The 16821-nt window shown below is 43.4% G+C and overlaps 1 protein-coding gene across 1 annotated transcript in view; it reads left to right on the top strand.

Moving 5' to 3' along the window:
* The first annotated feature begins 9227 nt into the window (after positions 1-9227).
* GUCY1B1 (guanylate cyclase 1 soluble subunit beta 1) overlaps positions 9228-16821 on the top strand; it is a 50188-nt gene continuing 42594 nt past the window's right edge. Inside the window, exons 1-2 of the mRNA XM_033159736.1 lie at positions 9228-9384; positions 9998-10071. Of these exons, the coding sequence (XP_033015627.1) occupies positions 9382-9384; positions 9998-10071 (77 nt within the window). The 5' untranslated portion in view covers positions 9228-9381. The remainder of the gene's footprint in view (positions 9385-9997; positions 10072-16821) is intronic.

Raw genomic sequence — 16821 nt, 5'->3', positions numbered from 1 at the left:
GTTGGAAGGGAGCGCAAGGGTAATCTAATCCAACCCCCTGCAATACAGAAATCTTTTGCCCAACATGGGGCTCCAACCCACGAGCCTGAGATTAAGGCTGAGAGCCATGCTCTTTTACCAGCTGAAAAATGTATAAAGTGGCCAAAGTTTCCTAAAATGTGGGACATCCTTTTTCACTGCATTGCTGCATCATTTTAAGTAAAGCTCTGTTCAGAATTAACCATTTCCTGAAAGGCACAGGTTAATCAGATACTAAAAGGCCAAGCATTTCACTTAGACTGCAATCCTATGCACACTTACCTGCAAGTCCCTTTGAAGTTAACGGGACTTAATTTTGAGTAGGCCTACATTTGATTGCTCTTGCATATATGGTTATCAGCTGTTTTGAGTGCTAGTATACAGATATGTCACTTACTGCTTCCTGAACTTCTTTCACTGTCAATAAATTATACCAATGTGTGTATATGTGTGTGTGATTATAATCAAATGCTAAAACCTCTGTAATCAAACTTATAAATCTGATTTCAAGGGGAACAAATCTCCCTTGTTATGTATTATAGCAATAAATGTTTTCTTTTCATTGCTATTTAAGTTTATATTAAAGAAAGTGTAAACTATTCCACAGTATCAACCATTTCTAAACAGATTGCATTGCATTCAGTACAGAAGTGTGTATATATATATATATATATATATATATATATATATATATATATATATATATATATGGTGTACTCATGTTTGATATATGATGACTTCAATAAAAGGAAAAACACTTGAATAATGTACAGAACATTTTTTCCTATATGCATAAAAATATAAGGCTGTCATCACGCTGCATAAACAGCCATGCCAACTCCAGCATAATGACAGGGTAGAAAGCAGCCTAGTCAAGTTGTTTAATGGAAGGAGGGGTTTCACAATGCCATTTGACGAACTACTCTGTGAAGTCCCCACCCCACCCCCATTCAACATAGCTGGAGTGAGGTTTAACAAGCATCTCATTTCAAAAGGGTTGAGGGTTGGAGTAAGCTGTGAGTGGAGGGTGGGTTAAGCTGCAGAGGGAGATGTGAGGGAATGGGTGAGGTAGTGGAGCTGGCCAGGTTTGAGGGAAGGCGTGGGGTGGCAAAAGGGTTGGATGGCTTATGTTGAGTGAAGTGAACAGGGGCAGTAGCTCCTAATTGCATAATAAATGTACAAAGAAACCTGCCATTCTTGTCCTAGTAAAGGTCAGTAAGGTTGAATCATAAGACAGCAAGATCATGTAATTCAAGTTCAACCTTCTTCAACTCTTTATGGATCCTGCCCAACACAATGAGGAAAGGTTTTCCATGTCAGGCCATGGCATATCCCTTCTAGACTCCAGTGAGAGTGATCCGACATGGTTACTGATTGTAAGTTATACTTTGCTGACTTGTAAAATCAAGGTGAACCCACAGCATGATAAAAATGTCAAAGGGGCCCTACAAGAACAGACCAAAGATCCAGTATTCTCTTTCCCAAAATGGACAACTAGATCCTTCCAGATTTCAGCAATGAAGAACATAAAGACAGTTGCTCCCTAGGATACAGTAACTAGAAGCATCCTATCCCTCCATCCTGGTGACTAATTGATGGTTCCACACTCCATGAATTGGTCTAAACCTTCCTTAAATTTATCTAAGCTAGTGACCATCTCTTCATCTTGTGCCTGTGAATTCCATAAATTTGATTAATATATTCTTTGTGAAGAAGTGCTGCATTTCATCTGTCCTGAATCTACTACCAGTCCATTTTCATTGAATGACCCTGTAAATTCTGGTGTTATTAGATAATAACACTGTGTGTGTGTGTATAAGCAATTGTTTTCATTAGCTACTGGAGTTTAATATATGAGATAGACTCATGACATGCAAAGTGAGATATGTCAAGCCTTTATTTGTTATAATTGTGATGATTATGGTGTACAGCTGATGAGAACCCCAAATTAACAATTTCAACTTTGGGGTTTTCACCTGTATGTATGTATGTATGTATGTATACACACACACACACACACACACACACACATTGATGTATTAATCACTGTCTTGAGGCAATTTACATACAATGTATAAAATAATTAAACACAGTTAAATACTCAAAAGTACAAAAAAGAAAGAAAATAACATTGAAAATAAGACCAAAATTCCAACAAGTGGACACTCATGGTAAAGACCCAGTTATCCAGCTGGGAAAGCCTGTCAGAACTAAGATGTCTTCAATTGTTTCTGGAAAGTGCAGATAGTGGGTGCCTGTCATATTTCAACAGGAATGCTATTTCACAGAAAATGGGCATTCCTGCTCCAAGTTACTGTAGAGTGAGCTTCTAAGATCTTTGGAACTTGTAGAAGAAACTCCACAACCACAGTCACTTTCCACTCCTAGGAAAGATGCTCCAATCTTGGTTGCCTGTTTACAGCTCTATGCTATACTTTTTTTTTAGATGGAGAAACTAGAATTGTACACAGTATTCCAAATGTGGCTACCTCATAGATTTGCAATGCCACTGATGAAACAAGAATACAGAATTGTTTTCCTGTTGTGTACTCTTGCCATAAGATACACTGCTGGCTTCTGTTGTATGTAGAACCCAATATTGTGCCCAGATGTTGACTGCTTTTGCATGTGCATGGCCTGGCCTACTTCGGAAATCCTGTTTGTCTCTCCTTACAGTGGCCAGAAATAGCTGCTTTCCCACCTCATTTATTTGCATAAAAGGGCTGCAGACCTGAAACCGCTTAACTCTGGACCAGTTCCAGGTGACTGAACAGAGACCAGTCAAGTGTAAATTGTTTGAGGGTTCAGGCTTAGAGAGGCAGGAAACGTATCTCCTTAGAGTGTGAGACTCCAAAAATAGAAACTCGGCTGCCATTTATAGTAAGGCTTACATCAGGTCACTGAATCATCTTGCATTTTATTCTCTTTTTACTCCTAACATGTAGCATCAGTAGGTTTTTTTTGGGGGGGGGGATCTTAAGTCAAGCCTTTGAGCATGACCACACTTTCAAGACTGTATTTCATTTCTAACAGTAATAGGACTGCAAAAAAAAAAGATTTAAAAAAATGGTTCTAAGCCAAAGTCTTATTCTATGACTTGAGGTAAATCTGTTGAAGCTAGATTTATAGAACCACAGAACTGTAGAGTTGTTGTAAGGGACCATTAGGGTCACCTAGTCCAACCCCCTGCAATGCAGGTGTTTGTTTGTTTTTTTTGCCCAACATGGGGCTCAAACCTATGACCCTGAGATTAAGAATCTCATGAACTATTGACTGAACTGTCCAACTAGGATCTTTGCACTTTTGATACCAGTTTCGCACTTTTGACTTTTCTCAACAACATTATAAGATCTCAGTAGATCTCAGAATGATTATACTCACCTGAAGGGGAAGAGCAGATCCATGCCTGCTGGCCTGTCCCCATAAAATCTGTTGTTTCCACCTAAACATGGGGCAGGGGGGCACATCTGTAACAGGAACATGGTTGAAATGTTCAGTTCCTTTCCTAATGATCCCTAGCATGGAATTTGCTTCCCCCCTCCCCCCAAAAAACTGCCACACACTGGGTCATGTGTGCTTCCCGTCACACATTGCAGAATACTTTGGCGGTATGTCTAATCTCATGTTCCAGCATAACTGCATATTTAACCTTTAGATCCATCCTTTACATTTAAGAGAAAACATATCTCAGGTCGCTGTCTCTAGATATGGAAGGGCATTCAGAGCAGTGGATCATCTGTGTTTGCCAGAGTCATAGTTGCAGTAGTTCTGGTTGTTAGTAATGTGTTTTCCTACAGGGAAATGGTGTCCATCACATTAACAGAGTTTCCCTTGAACTTCATGGCTGGATGGTTGTTTAAAATGATGCTACTTCGTTTAGAAGGATGCCAAAGTGTGTACACACAGATGATCCATTGCTCTGAATGCCCCATCATATCCAGATACAGTGGTTTGAGATGTGTTTTCTCCCAAATACAAAGGGTGGATCTGAATGTTAAATATGCATTTGTGCTGGAACATGAGGTTAGACATACAGTCAAAGAAATAATAAACTGTGCAGGAATCTGGAATAAAATAAACAATCCTCTAAAGATATATGTCCCATGGGCTTCAGAGGTTTTGATGCTGACAGCCAAATAATCTCTTCTGCTTACACAAGCAAATGGTAATGAACCCTTACTTCTGCTAAAGTCTTCACTGCAACAAAACAGTTTTCAGAGACTTAAACTGAGAATGTTGGATTGTGTTCTGCATACTGTAAAGATACAGTTCTTCTGAAGCTCAGATGAAAACTACCTGGCTCTACTAACTTTGTAGAGGAACATACATTGAGACAGTTCTAAAGCATCAAACTCAGCACCACTGTCCTCTTTCACCAAGGCTGTCTCCGGATGACACTTGAACAACAAATTACGTTTTTGTGACTTGCATGAGGACTATGGAATATAGGAGCTCTTGGTTCATACACCTCAGTATTGTCTATACTGCCCACAGTGGCAATCCAGGATTTCAGAAAGGGGACGTTACCAATTCTGCCTGGAGACACCAGGGATTGAACCTGGCTCCTTCCGCTCGCAAAGCCAATACTCTACTACTGAGTTATGGCTCTTCCCCGATAAGGGAAATATATTTATGGCACTGACCTATGCACAGTTAACTTGGACACAGATACTGGACATCGTATCTTCAAGGCATTTATGTACCTTGAAGGTATGGTAAGGAAAGACTTCACAGTAGACCTTTCCTTTATTCTCTCTTTCCTCTCTTTCTATTCTTTTCTGTCTGCTGCATTTTGACCTTCTACATAGCCCGTTGCCAGCTGAAATTTCCCAGCTTACAATGTTCCGTTTCAGCCTTAGGCTCCTCTTAACTTGCAAACATCCTTAAAACCTGATCTTTGTTTGATTCGATGGCTTTTGAACATCTGCATGTTCTCTGGTTAGAAGTTCATTTGGAATGGATTCATCTTCCATCCGGTACAGATGACCAAGTTGAGATGTCTGAATGAGAAGAGTAATTGACTTGGCAATAGTGCTTTCTCAAGCATTTCAGCAGCGACTATTTTGGCTTCTCCTTGAATATGCCGGATATGCTGAAGGCAGTTTGTTTAGAAGGTGTTGCATGATCTGTGATCAGTTCCAGGTTCTCCTGAATTAAGGATTGCTCTGATAATACAATTCACTATTATTGTTGAATTATTAATCACCTTCTAAAGCAGCATCTCAATGTGATTTATACATCAGATAATTATAAAGAGTTAAAAGCACAAAAGCAAAGCTTTTGAAATAAGACTAAAACCCTGACAAGTGGACACTTGCGGTAGACCCATTTATCTAGCTGGGAAAGCCAGTTGGGACAAAAATTGCTTTCAGAAACTACAGATAATATCTTGACAGCAATGTTGTTCCACAGCGCAGGGGCAGCCACACTAAGAGCTCTGCTCTGAGTTACAGCGGAGCAGGCTGCTGAGATCTTCAGAACTTGCAGGATGAACTCTTCTGCAGACTGCAGAGATGTATAAGACAGGGGTCAGCAAACTTTTTCAGCAGGGGGCCAGTCCACTGTCCCTCAGACCTTGTGTGTGTGTGGGGGGGGGGGTGGACTATATTTTGAAAAAGAAAGAAAGGTGCAAGAGCACCATGAGCCCCAGTGGCTGCTTAACTGGGTCTTGCGAGCGGCAGGGGCTGGTGGCGGTGGCAGTGGAGGGACGATGAGCAGCGCGTGAAAGGGCTCCAGAGAGGGGCTGCTTTAAATGGTGGCTGCTTGAGAGGGGCACTCAGCCAACCGTGGCTCCTGTGTCCTGCGAGCGGCAGGGGCTGGAGGCGGGACGATGAGCGGCATGCAAAAGGGCTCCAGAGAGGGCTGCTTAAAATGGCAGCTGCTTGAGTGCTGCTGCTGCTGCTGCTGGCACCAACAAAGCCCAGCCCCCTTCCTCCTCTAGGCAGGGCGGAGAGAAGCCAGGAGGAGGGAGGGAAGAGGTGCTGCCACCGCCGCTGCCGGTGTGTGAGATAGAGGGAGGGAGAGGGAAAGAACACGCACACTGGTGATCCACATGGCAATTCCTGGACCGTCCGCGGGCCGGATCTAGAAGGCAGTTGGGCCTGATCCAGCCCGCGGGCCTTAGTTTGCTGACCTATGGTATAATAAGAGATAAGACAGTCTCTCAAGTAACCTGGTCCTAAGCTGCATAGGGACTTACATGTGAGTACCAAAACCCTGAACTCGGCCTGGGTGTTTTTTGCAGGTTGTTATTTGCTGGTGTTAGTTTGGCCCCACATGCAACCTACCCACTGTGCTCTGTGTCAGCTGCAGCCTCTGAAGCAAGACCTGCCTGCCCAGGAGGAAAACTGAGGCAGCTGCCATGTGGGGGGGGGTCTTCCCCAAATCTCACCAAAATCTTGTGAGATCTCAACAGAACCCATTGTCATCGCTGCCACTTCGCCACTGTGCAACCCAGGTAAGGAAGGCTGCAGAGGAAGCGAGGTGGCAGGGGGGCATCACCTTCCTGTTTTGCCTCAGGTGGTGAAAAGGGACATGCTGCCTCTGCTCCGGACCTTCCCCAAGGCTAACCCCATGTACAGTGCATTGCAGTAATCCAAATGTGAGGTTCACAATGCATGGAGAACTCTGGATAAGTTATCCTGATCCAGTTGTCTTACCAACTGAAGTTGGAAAAAAGGAACTCCTAACTGCCAAGGTGTGCAACAATGGGAAAGGGGGCAAGGGGAGGGGCTGAAAACATGTATTGCAATGAATCTGATGATAATTGTACTACCTGTTTATAGGAAGCTGTTTGCAATAAAATATACCTATTTTACAGCCCAGTTCTTTTCATGGTGACTCTGAAATAAGTACTGATGAATTACATACAGCTTACTTCTAACTACCGTGTGCATAGGATTAGGTTGAAATCCCATGCTCACACCCTTAGAAGTAAGTCCTAGTTGCATCAGTGGGTCTTATTTCTGAGTGGATCTGGATAGGCTTATTCTGTAATTGTCAAATACATTTCCTCCAGGTAAGTCACACTGATTCTACAGAGATTATTTAAGAATTATGATCACAATATAACTTAACCATTCCTAAAATTGCTTTATCCAGAAAATGTCCAGAAACATTGTATTTAAACCCCATCCCTACTGAATTATCTAATTCAATAATTCCTCCACATTGTTCTACTGTTAAATCATATATATATGTTAAAGCATGGTTAAGTGCACACCAGGATATAACAAACTCAATTAGAAATTTGAATAGTGCAGATTCAGATAATGAGGGTTACTAGATGGGTCTGCTGAGCTTCTCAAAACAGCACATAGTAATTGCTCTGACTGAATCTAATATATTTCACAATCCATCTTTTCTCATTCAGCCTGCACAGCTCTGGGTGGGTCAGCAGTGTTAATCACTACAATCTGCATGCAAGTCCAGTATTCAAAGCACACGCTCACGTATTTGAATTCCTGCTACTGCACTTGACCATTCTGACCTTTATCCATTACATTTGAACACCAGAAGGCACCAGTTTGGATCGCTTCCCTATTGGTACATTTCTGCCAAGAGAAGAGTTTATTTAACCTTCATTTCCCAGTAATCATGACGGCCTCTTGCGGGTATGTATTGCAAGAAAACAGTAATTAATTCCTTTCCTTAAGAGTCTGTCTTGGGTAATGAGCATCCTGTTTTTCATTGTCTCATTTTTTTAATTTTTTTATTATTTCTTATAAGGGGGAGTTCAAGAAAGTATTTTTAGTACCCATGACAGTTTTTGGCCCTCTCTCCATTTATAGAAGCCTAGTTTTAGAATTGCATAACTATTACCACCAGTTTTTGATGGCCAATTTAATGATTACACTGTAATCATTTCTTTTCGCATAGGAAGAATCTTGGCCAGTTTTGCTCTTTAAGCCCCAACTATCCAGCAGCAATACTGCCAATGGTTATTTATTTATTTATTATTTGTTCCAATACATCTTTTCTTCTGTAATAGTTTTTGGTGTTTGTTTGTTTTTTAAAGTCAGTATCTTCAGAGACTGAGGAAGGATTTGGGCAGAAAGGTTATAAACTCTACTTTCATAATGTTCATTTGGAGATGAGGGTACCACATCCAACAGGCAACGTCAGCACCCCTGATGAAGATGTGGAATTGGAAAGATACAGATACACAGTTTATTGAAAGGACAGGTGTGCTGGCAATAGCAGGGCCAGCCTGTCCATGTGGCAGAGCGAGGCGGCTGCCTCAGGCAGGAAATTCTGAGGGGTGGAAAGTGGCTAGAAATGTGTGCCATGTGGTCTGCCCTGCAGCCTCTAAGCCAGCTTGCTGCCCTCAGGGTGTGGTGGAGGCTTCAGTTCCATCACCATCAACTACGTCTAGTTTCTAGTTAGATTCTGTGCAGCAAATGGGGAATGTACCATCTTGCCCAGGCGGAAAAATGGCTTGGGCCGCCCCTGGGCAACTTTGCCAGAATCCACACCTCAGTTTGCTCTAATGAAATCTGGAAAACAACAGTTGACTAGCGGGTTTAGAGCAGTGACAGCTCTCAGCGCAGCCAAGGTGACCTTTGGGTAACTATTTTGGAATCATCATCTTCATCATCATCATCATCATAGCAACAGCGAAAAGCCTAAATGGGAGTTATAAGCTGTGAAAATGGAGACAGTTGCCACTCTTCCGAAATACAGAGGGGGCTCTAGAAAAGGCTTAATAATAACGCACGAATGATGAGCCAAAATGCTGAAGCCTGTGAAGAGCGATCATGCCTGTTAAATATTTACCATGCAAGTCTCAGAAAAGCCACTGACTAGAAAGGTGAGTCGATGTATTAATCAAAGTAAAGCAAACAGGTGAGCAAGTCCCTGGGAAGCAGCCAAGAACAGAGAGGGGGAGAGCGAGAGGAATCTGGCCCTCGGCGCACACGCACATCCCTCAGGATGACTTCAGGGCAGCCTGGTTTTTACATCAGCTGAAGCGTCTCCTTCATCCCCCCCATTGTCAAGGCAATCACGTCTCTGCCTCCGATGTCGCCTCTCCCAGCACTGTCGCCACCACCAGCCCGCATCGCCCTGCCTTCCCCATCATTCGCCACCCCTCCCCTCCCCTTTCCCCCCTTCCACCCCAGCAGCATCCGAATTCCCTCCTCTGCTTCCGATTGGAAGCCACCCTCCGGGCCGCCGTCGCGATTGGCTGCGTTCCGGTGACACTCAAGAGGGCGCATCGAGGGAGGCCGGCGCGAGAAGCCGCTGCTCGCCTGCTCGCCGCCGTCCTCGTCTCTCTCCTCGCCTGCCTATATCCCCTCGTGGAGCTGCTGCTGCTGCTGAGGCGGCGTCCCCGCGCGGTCGCTGAGGGGCGCTCCGGCAGGCGCGATGGTGAGTGCGAGGCGAGAGGCAGATGCGCCACAGGCTGAAGGAGGGCGGCTGCCGGGTCGCCTTTATTCGGGGGGGGGGGGGAAGAGACCGGTTATTCTTCTGGCAGGGATGGGAAGGGAAGGATGCGCGATAAGGAGCATGGCGCAGGGGACGGGAATAGCTTCGGAGTGCGGAGGGGGTCGCGAGCGGGGAGATTCGGCCGCAACTGGGGCTCCCACACAGCCGCACGCTTCTCTTTCCTGGGCACAGACCACCTGGAACAGGGACGGGGGTGTTAAGGGGGAATATTGGCACCCCGCTCCTTTCCCTTGCAGATGAGTACCCGGGTTGGTACCCATCTCCAAACACCCCTCCTTGGCTTTGTGGTTTTGCCTGAAGCTATGTGTTCCTGTAGGCATCATCCACCTGGAGCAGGTGAAATGGGGGGGGGGGGGAAGGCGGGGGAGAGAATAATCGCTGCCATCCCTACCTTTCTTCCCCGTTTCTCGAACCCAACCCGGATTCGTACCCGTGTTTCCACAATGTGCACAAGCACATCATAAGCTTCGCCCCCTTTGCACATTTGAGAGCCTTCCACCAACGCGGCTTTCCCGCTTTCCCCCCTCTTTGGCAGTACGGATTCGTCAATCACGCTCTGGAGCTTCTGGTGATCCGGAATTACGGCCCCGAGGTCTGGGAGGACATCAAGTAAGTAGGCGCCGCGCTCGGCCTCCGCCTTCACCTGCCCGAAGGGCGCGCGCCGGCGCCTCGTGCCCGCCCGGCTCCCCTCTCCTTCCCGCGCCCTGAGAGGGAACCGGCGCGACCTTTCCCGCCGCCTTCCTCCTGAGAGGACTCTTTTTCCTCGCCGGGTTCTCACGCTCCAAAGGGGCGCCGGCAGGAGGCCGAGGGAGGGAAGTCTCTCCCGGGGGAGAGAGAGAACGAGGAGAAGGGCGAGCAGGGCGGCTCTGGTCTCCCGGGTCTTCGCAGCCGGCAGCGAGCCCGTGGGAAGAGGCGAAGCCAGCCGCCTCCACGAGCCCCGGCTCCGCAGCTGGTGGGAAAACGAAGTGGGCCGCGAGGAGGAGGAGCAGGAGGCCTGTGGAATTCCCGCACTACCCACGGCGGCTGCCTTCCAGGGGAGGAGGCCGTTGACTGCCCAAACGCTTCGCCTTGGCCACCAGACCGCAGTGCAGGCCCCACGCTCCTTCCTATGAGGCGCGCAAGTTCCGCTGTGCTCCGTTGGAGAATCGTAGAGTTGGAAGGGACCCCCAGGGTCATCAAGTCCAACCCCGTGCAATGCAGGAATCTCAGCTAAAGCATCCATGACAGATGGTCATCCATCTCATTTACACATGAGAAAGAAAATATGCCTTGAAAAGTCACAGTAAACTCATATCTTACTTATCAAAAACACAGGAAAGGTCATAAACACAAGGATTGTAGGTTCTCTAGAACTCTTCTTGAAGATTTTAAAAGCAAAACAGGGAGGCATATTTGCATGTGTTTAAGAAGGGGGGGGGGTTCCATTGTTTAATATGCATACAAAAAAAGAGCCTGGGAAAATTTGAAACCTTAATGATGTTTGAGTTGGTTCTGATCATGATTATTATCTTATTGTGGGCTCTTCATAAAACTGGTCTGTAAATTATTCTTAAGCAACCTCTGGTTTTCACGCATGTTTTGTGAGTGTTGGAGATTGGCACCAAGATGATATAAGCATATGAGAGGATGCTTTTCAATCAAATCCACATTCCCGTCAATGTAGGTTGCACAGTTCACAGAAATTGAAAAAGGGCTTTTAAATGTGAGATGAGTAATTGAAAGCGTGAGTTTGCTATGCATATATAAGGGTGAAGGGGTATTCTTGTGCTATATGCATTATGCTATCTGCACAACCTTACAGATTTGTTTTCTGTATTAATTCCCAAGAATGATCTCCATTTCCCCATTACTGAATTTAAAATGAAAACACCTCTTTAAAACAAATTTAAAACAAAAACACATCATTCAGAAGCATATACTGAAACAGGGAACAAATTTGGAATTTTGGAGCACATTGTCATCAGTATGCCGATGGCATACAGCTCTACATCTCCATAACATCTGACTCAGAGGCTGCGAAAGCTCTGGAGTGGTGTCTAAATGCAATGGTGGAATGGATGAACGCCAATAACCTGCTTGAATTCTGGGAAGATAGAGGCTCTTTGATGGGTGGTTCCCATGTCCAGCAAGTTACCTGTTTCAGATGCTGACGACTTTTTTATTCCATCAGCCTCATGCAGACAATTAAGAATACATTTTCCCACCATGGTTAGTTGATTTCTGAATTTAATTTTTTACATGATATTTATTGTATGGTTTTATGTAAAGTTGTTATAAACTGCTCTGAATTTTTTTTATGAACAGTGATAAAGAAATAGTTTTATAAATAAACACGTAATCTTGAATTCCCACACACATGCATCTAGTCTTTCAGAATCACAATTTTGTATTTAATCAGTGCCTCTGGTTATGTGCAGAATGCATGTCTAACACCAGTCAGTGACTGGAGCGGAGCCCAGTCCAGGGGGCCAACCTTGCTTTACAAAAAAATCAGCTTACTTTAAATATCCTACAGGGAAAGTGTGTCAAAGAGAAGAACTTAACCGATACATCCTCTCTCAAAATCTACTCTGCTCACATTCACTTCTTTTTTTCATCCAAAGGGATGGAAAAGAGGGATGGAATAGCAATTACTCCACCCCAGTGCTTTTATTGCCTTCCCAGAATCTCAGCAGACTGCATTTATCATGATCCTGCAAGATAGTGGCAGGGGGTGAAGAGAGAAAGTTTTTTTTTAAAGCAAATAGGAAGTGCTAAGGACTTCGTTTGACTCCGTCTAGTTCCATACATACTAACATTTGTAGCACAAAAATGTACAATGGTACCTCCGATTGCAAATGGGATCCATTCTGGAGGTTTGGTCGCATCCCAAGGAATTCGCAACTGGAGGACCGCTTCTGTGCATGTGCGCGGCGCAGTTTAACGCTTCTGCGCATGTGTGCTGCAAAACCCAGAAAAATACTTCCGAGTTTGCTGCGTTCGCACCCCAAAGCGGAGGTACGACTGTAGTTCTTCTCAGTCTGAAATCATTCATGCTGATCCTCAAAATGTGCTGCTTTCAATCAAAATTGAGCTAGAGCCTGCCTGCCACAAGGGTGATGTAGTTACTTGATATACATTTTATAACACTCCCCTTGATTAGGTTATCCATGCCTTTTCCTCCTTACACATACCCTCAGTAAACGAAGAAGGAACTGGTGGTTGCAGTCTTGTTATAGGTCCACCCACAACATCTTAGTTCATGCTCACCAAAAATGCCTTTGGCCCATCTCCCAATGCTGAGACCTATTGCCTCAATTTGTTTTCAAATGGACACACTGTTGGGTAATCTGCAGTGTGCTTTTATTTTCAGAATGAAACCCATTTCTCAGTAAGTGCATTTCAGGGGCAATCTATGCAAGATTGTGTGTGGACTATGTAGAAAAAAAAACCAAGCACTCAGTCTCCATTGAGTCTAGAATAAACCATGTGTATGCAGCCTCGTGTCCTCCTGTTTCAGTTCCACCAAATGACTGCTTCTACTTACAGAGGTTCTTCAGAAGAGGGGAAATAATAGGTGGATGCTTCTCCATCACATGCTTCCCTGATTCTACCAAGCTTGCCCATGATTTGCATGGTGATCAAGTTGGGAACCTTGCTTCCTAAAGTCAGACTGCTCCCACCCGCCTTCATAAAGCACAGTTACAATCTATCAAAAATTGCCAGGCCCCTGACACTGAAGGTGAGGTGAAAGAGAAGGAATTATGGAGAGAAGATGGAAGGATTTTGCCAGAATGTGCAGGAGACTGGACAAGTGCAAAAGAAACACACTGTATTTATTATCTATTACATTTAATAGCATTCATATACTATTTACTGTGCCCCTTTCCTACATGTCACTTTGGCAGACAAGGCAAATTATTTCTCTTGTGATAGCATAACACCTATGTATTCTTGTTACAGGTAGGTAGCTGATCACCCATTCCCACCACCCTTCTGAGTAATACCCCTCCCCACTCCCTCACTATATTTAAGGGTCTGGTGACTTCTGTTTCAGTGTATCTGAAGAAGTGTGCATGCACACAAAAGCTCATACCAAGAACAAACTTAGTTGGTCTCTAAGGTGCTACTGGTAGGAACCTATGTGTTCTTGTAGCTGTGAGTAGTGTGCTGAATAAGCACCTTTGAGAGATTATTTCCCCCCTACTGTAAGTGAACAATACTGTATATTTCTAATTTGTAGTCTCTAACTCTTGTACTCTCATTTTCCTGATGTGAATTGTAATGGTGATGAAGTAGTGTGTATAGCCTTAACTCCTGCCAAGTACTGATATATACTGTACTTCAGTTTTCTTAACTAAATTTGAGCTAAGCTTGGTATAAATTAGATTTGAATTATGCTACCTTAATTCTTGGAGGGAATGCATAGAGAGGTCCATTTGGCTATAGCTGAATGTAGTCATTACAGTTCTTCTATAATATTTTCAACTGGTTAAGTCTGTCATTAGCATAAGAAATATCAATACAATCCTATGCATGTTTTCTCCAAAGTAACATTAATTCAGTGGGGCTTTCTTCCAGGTAGATGTGTAGCCCAAATTTCATTAAAATTCACAAAAAAGCAGTTTTCAGGCTTCAGATATGACCAACCAAAAGAACATACACTATATTGACACTAACAAAGAATTTTCCCCACTAAGGCAGAAATAAAACATTGTACTTTTTTAAAAAAATCCATAATAGCCACTCCTTATACACCATGTTCAAACAGACTAAGATGCTTGTTTCAGGGGGTTTCCCCCCAGAAGTCCAACATGACTGTCTGCTTTACCCTCAGTTAGGGCTTACATCATGGTACCAGAGTTACTTACCTAGAAATTACAATAAAGCAAGAATTTTAGCTCTGTGTGCACATAGATAGATGGACACACACACACACACACACACACACACACGACAGATGATAAGACCAAATTTTATTTCATATTGAATGTATGTAGCCAAGTTGCAGCTTAGTTAGTTTTTATTAATTAGTAAATTTAATTTGTACTCTCACTCCACTGCCTCTTAGCCTTAATGGTCTCTCTCAAATTTCCATTTAGTAATGGGAGAAACCCCACAAAGTAGAAATGATTCGTCTTGCAACTATTAAATATGCAGGACTCAAAAGTCAAATCACGGTCTAGATCAGGGGTAGTCAACCTTTTTATACCTACCGCCCACTAATGCATCTTTCTTGATGGTAAAATTTCCTTACCGCCCACCAGTGCTTGATGGAAGGAGGATTCAGCTTGTGCTGTAATACCCCCTACCGCCCACCTAGAATCCTGAAACGCCCACTAGTGGGTGGTAGGGACCAGGTTGACAACCCCTGGACTAGAGGTTCCCTGGTGCATTGTCCTCAATAGCTGGAAAGTCATTTGATAGTGCCATTACTTGTGCATATGGAGTCCAAAAGCACATCTGATTTACTAGCAATAGGATCCCATTACCAAGATGGCTGTCTCTGTATGGAATTCTGGGCCAGGAATAACTTCAGTATTCTCCAGATTCATTCTTTGTTCCTTCTCTTCTACCTGAACACATCTTGTAATTAAGAACTCTGATGGCGTCTTCTAGACTTGATCTTGCTGCAAATAAATTTTTATTTATCTTATAAAAAATTATACACCACTTGATTGCCAAACCCACCCAAAACATTTTCCATGATGTAAAATCATTTTTTTAAAAGAAGGAATATCAGTGTATCTCTGTCTTTGAAGTGTTGTATATGGAAGTTCATGACAAAACTCTATTTATATCTTCATATTTATAGTCCACCTGATCTCATTGCATCAGGATGTAGCTGGATCAAAGGCTAGAATTTCTCCTAGAATTTTCTAGCTGGACATAGTTAGCCATAGTCAAGAAGTGCCACATCAAGATCAAAGGCATGCAAGCAAAGGTCCAGAAAACAGATTAAATCCAGATGTGTGAAATCACAGAACAACCATTCTGCCAAGAAACATTCTCAGAAAGGAGGGCTGGAAATAGCGGAGACATAGCAATCAGGTTTGGCTAGAGCAGTAGCATCCAGGGTTGAGTTTCATAACAGAATCCCTGAAGATTTCGGTTCATTTGGTACTCTGCTCTTTTTGACCATGAAACATGGCCAGCAAAGAGATCCCATCTTGTCCTAACTAGCGTTTTTCAGTCAGCTATCTTCACGTGTTCCTTCCCCTGCCACATCTATGTGTCAGACAACTTAAAAGATAGTTAAACCAGGAAGTGACTAACTTTGATCCATTAATTTCAGTATGTCTACTCTAGGTAGAACTTAGTTGGATACAACTATCTGAAAGTCCTATTCAGATAATTGGTCTGTATGTATTCGAAGAACGCATGAAAGGAGAGGAGGGCTGCATACACCAGTCCTGTCAAATACATTTAATTGTTGGTAGCTCCACTTCTGAATGCACAAAGATGTGATTCAGAGGATTCTAAGCATGTTCAAAATCATCATGTGAATGTTGGGAGTGAAGCAGATGGGATTGTGGGGGTGAGGGCAAAGCATGCGTCCCTTGCATGTGTTATTTGAACATGAGTAGACCTAATACTTTGGTAGTGCTAAACTCATTATACTCAGGAATTGCCCTGATTACATGTAGATTCTAGGGCTGTTGCATATTTGGTACCAGTATCTGTCATTTTTAGCCTAAAGTTGCAGAATAGTGCACGCTGCTTACTTGGCACCAATTGAGACTAGCTTAATTTACCATTTAGTGTAATACAGTGGTACCTTGGTTTAAGAACAGCTTAGTTTATGAACAGCTTGGATTAAGAACGCTGCAAACACGGAAGTAGTTGTTTTGGTTTGTGAACTTTGCCTTGGAAGCAGAACATGTTCCGCTTCCTGTTGAGTGTGTTCCATTTGTAAATTGAGTCCCCCGGTGTTATGGGAAACCATGCCTTGGTTTAAGAACATTTTGGTTTAAGAACAGACTTCCGGAATGGATTAAGTTCGTAAACCAAGGTACGAATTAAACCAAAAGGTTGAATTTTGTTTTCATGCCTTTTTAAGTGATAAGGGCAAGCAATCAATTCTATTCATTAAAAAATAAATCTGACCACAGTGAAAACGTAATGGTAATAAAAAGTGATTTAGCATCCTCTCTTGCTCACTTCCCAAAATAACAGAGATATGTATTATGGGATCTTTGTAGCTTGTTAAAGTACAGTTGTCATATTTAACCTTTAGGAACTTGGGGAAATTTGCCCAGCTGTAATAGTCTGTAGGTTTAGGCTTCTATACAAAGAAAACATTTTGCTTCTGCTGAAAATGCAAAAGAGTTCTGTGTTTAGATTTTCCAAGACTTGCTAACACAAATAATTATGTTTTGT

This window comes from Lacerta agilis, chromosome 9 (assembly GCF_009819535.1).
Source record: "Lacerta agilis isolate rLacAgi1 chromosome 9, rLacAgi1.pri, whole genome shotgun sequence".
Taxonomy (NCBI): domain Eukaryota; kingdom Metazoa; phylum Chordata; class Lepidosauria; order Squamata; family Lacertidae; genus Lacerta; species Lacerta agilis.
This window is presented reverse-complemented; position numbering and strand designations above follow the sequence as displayed.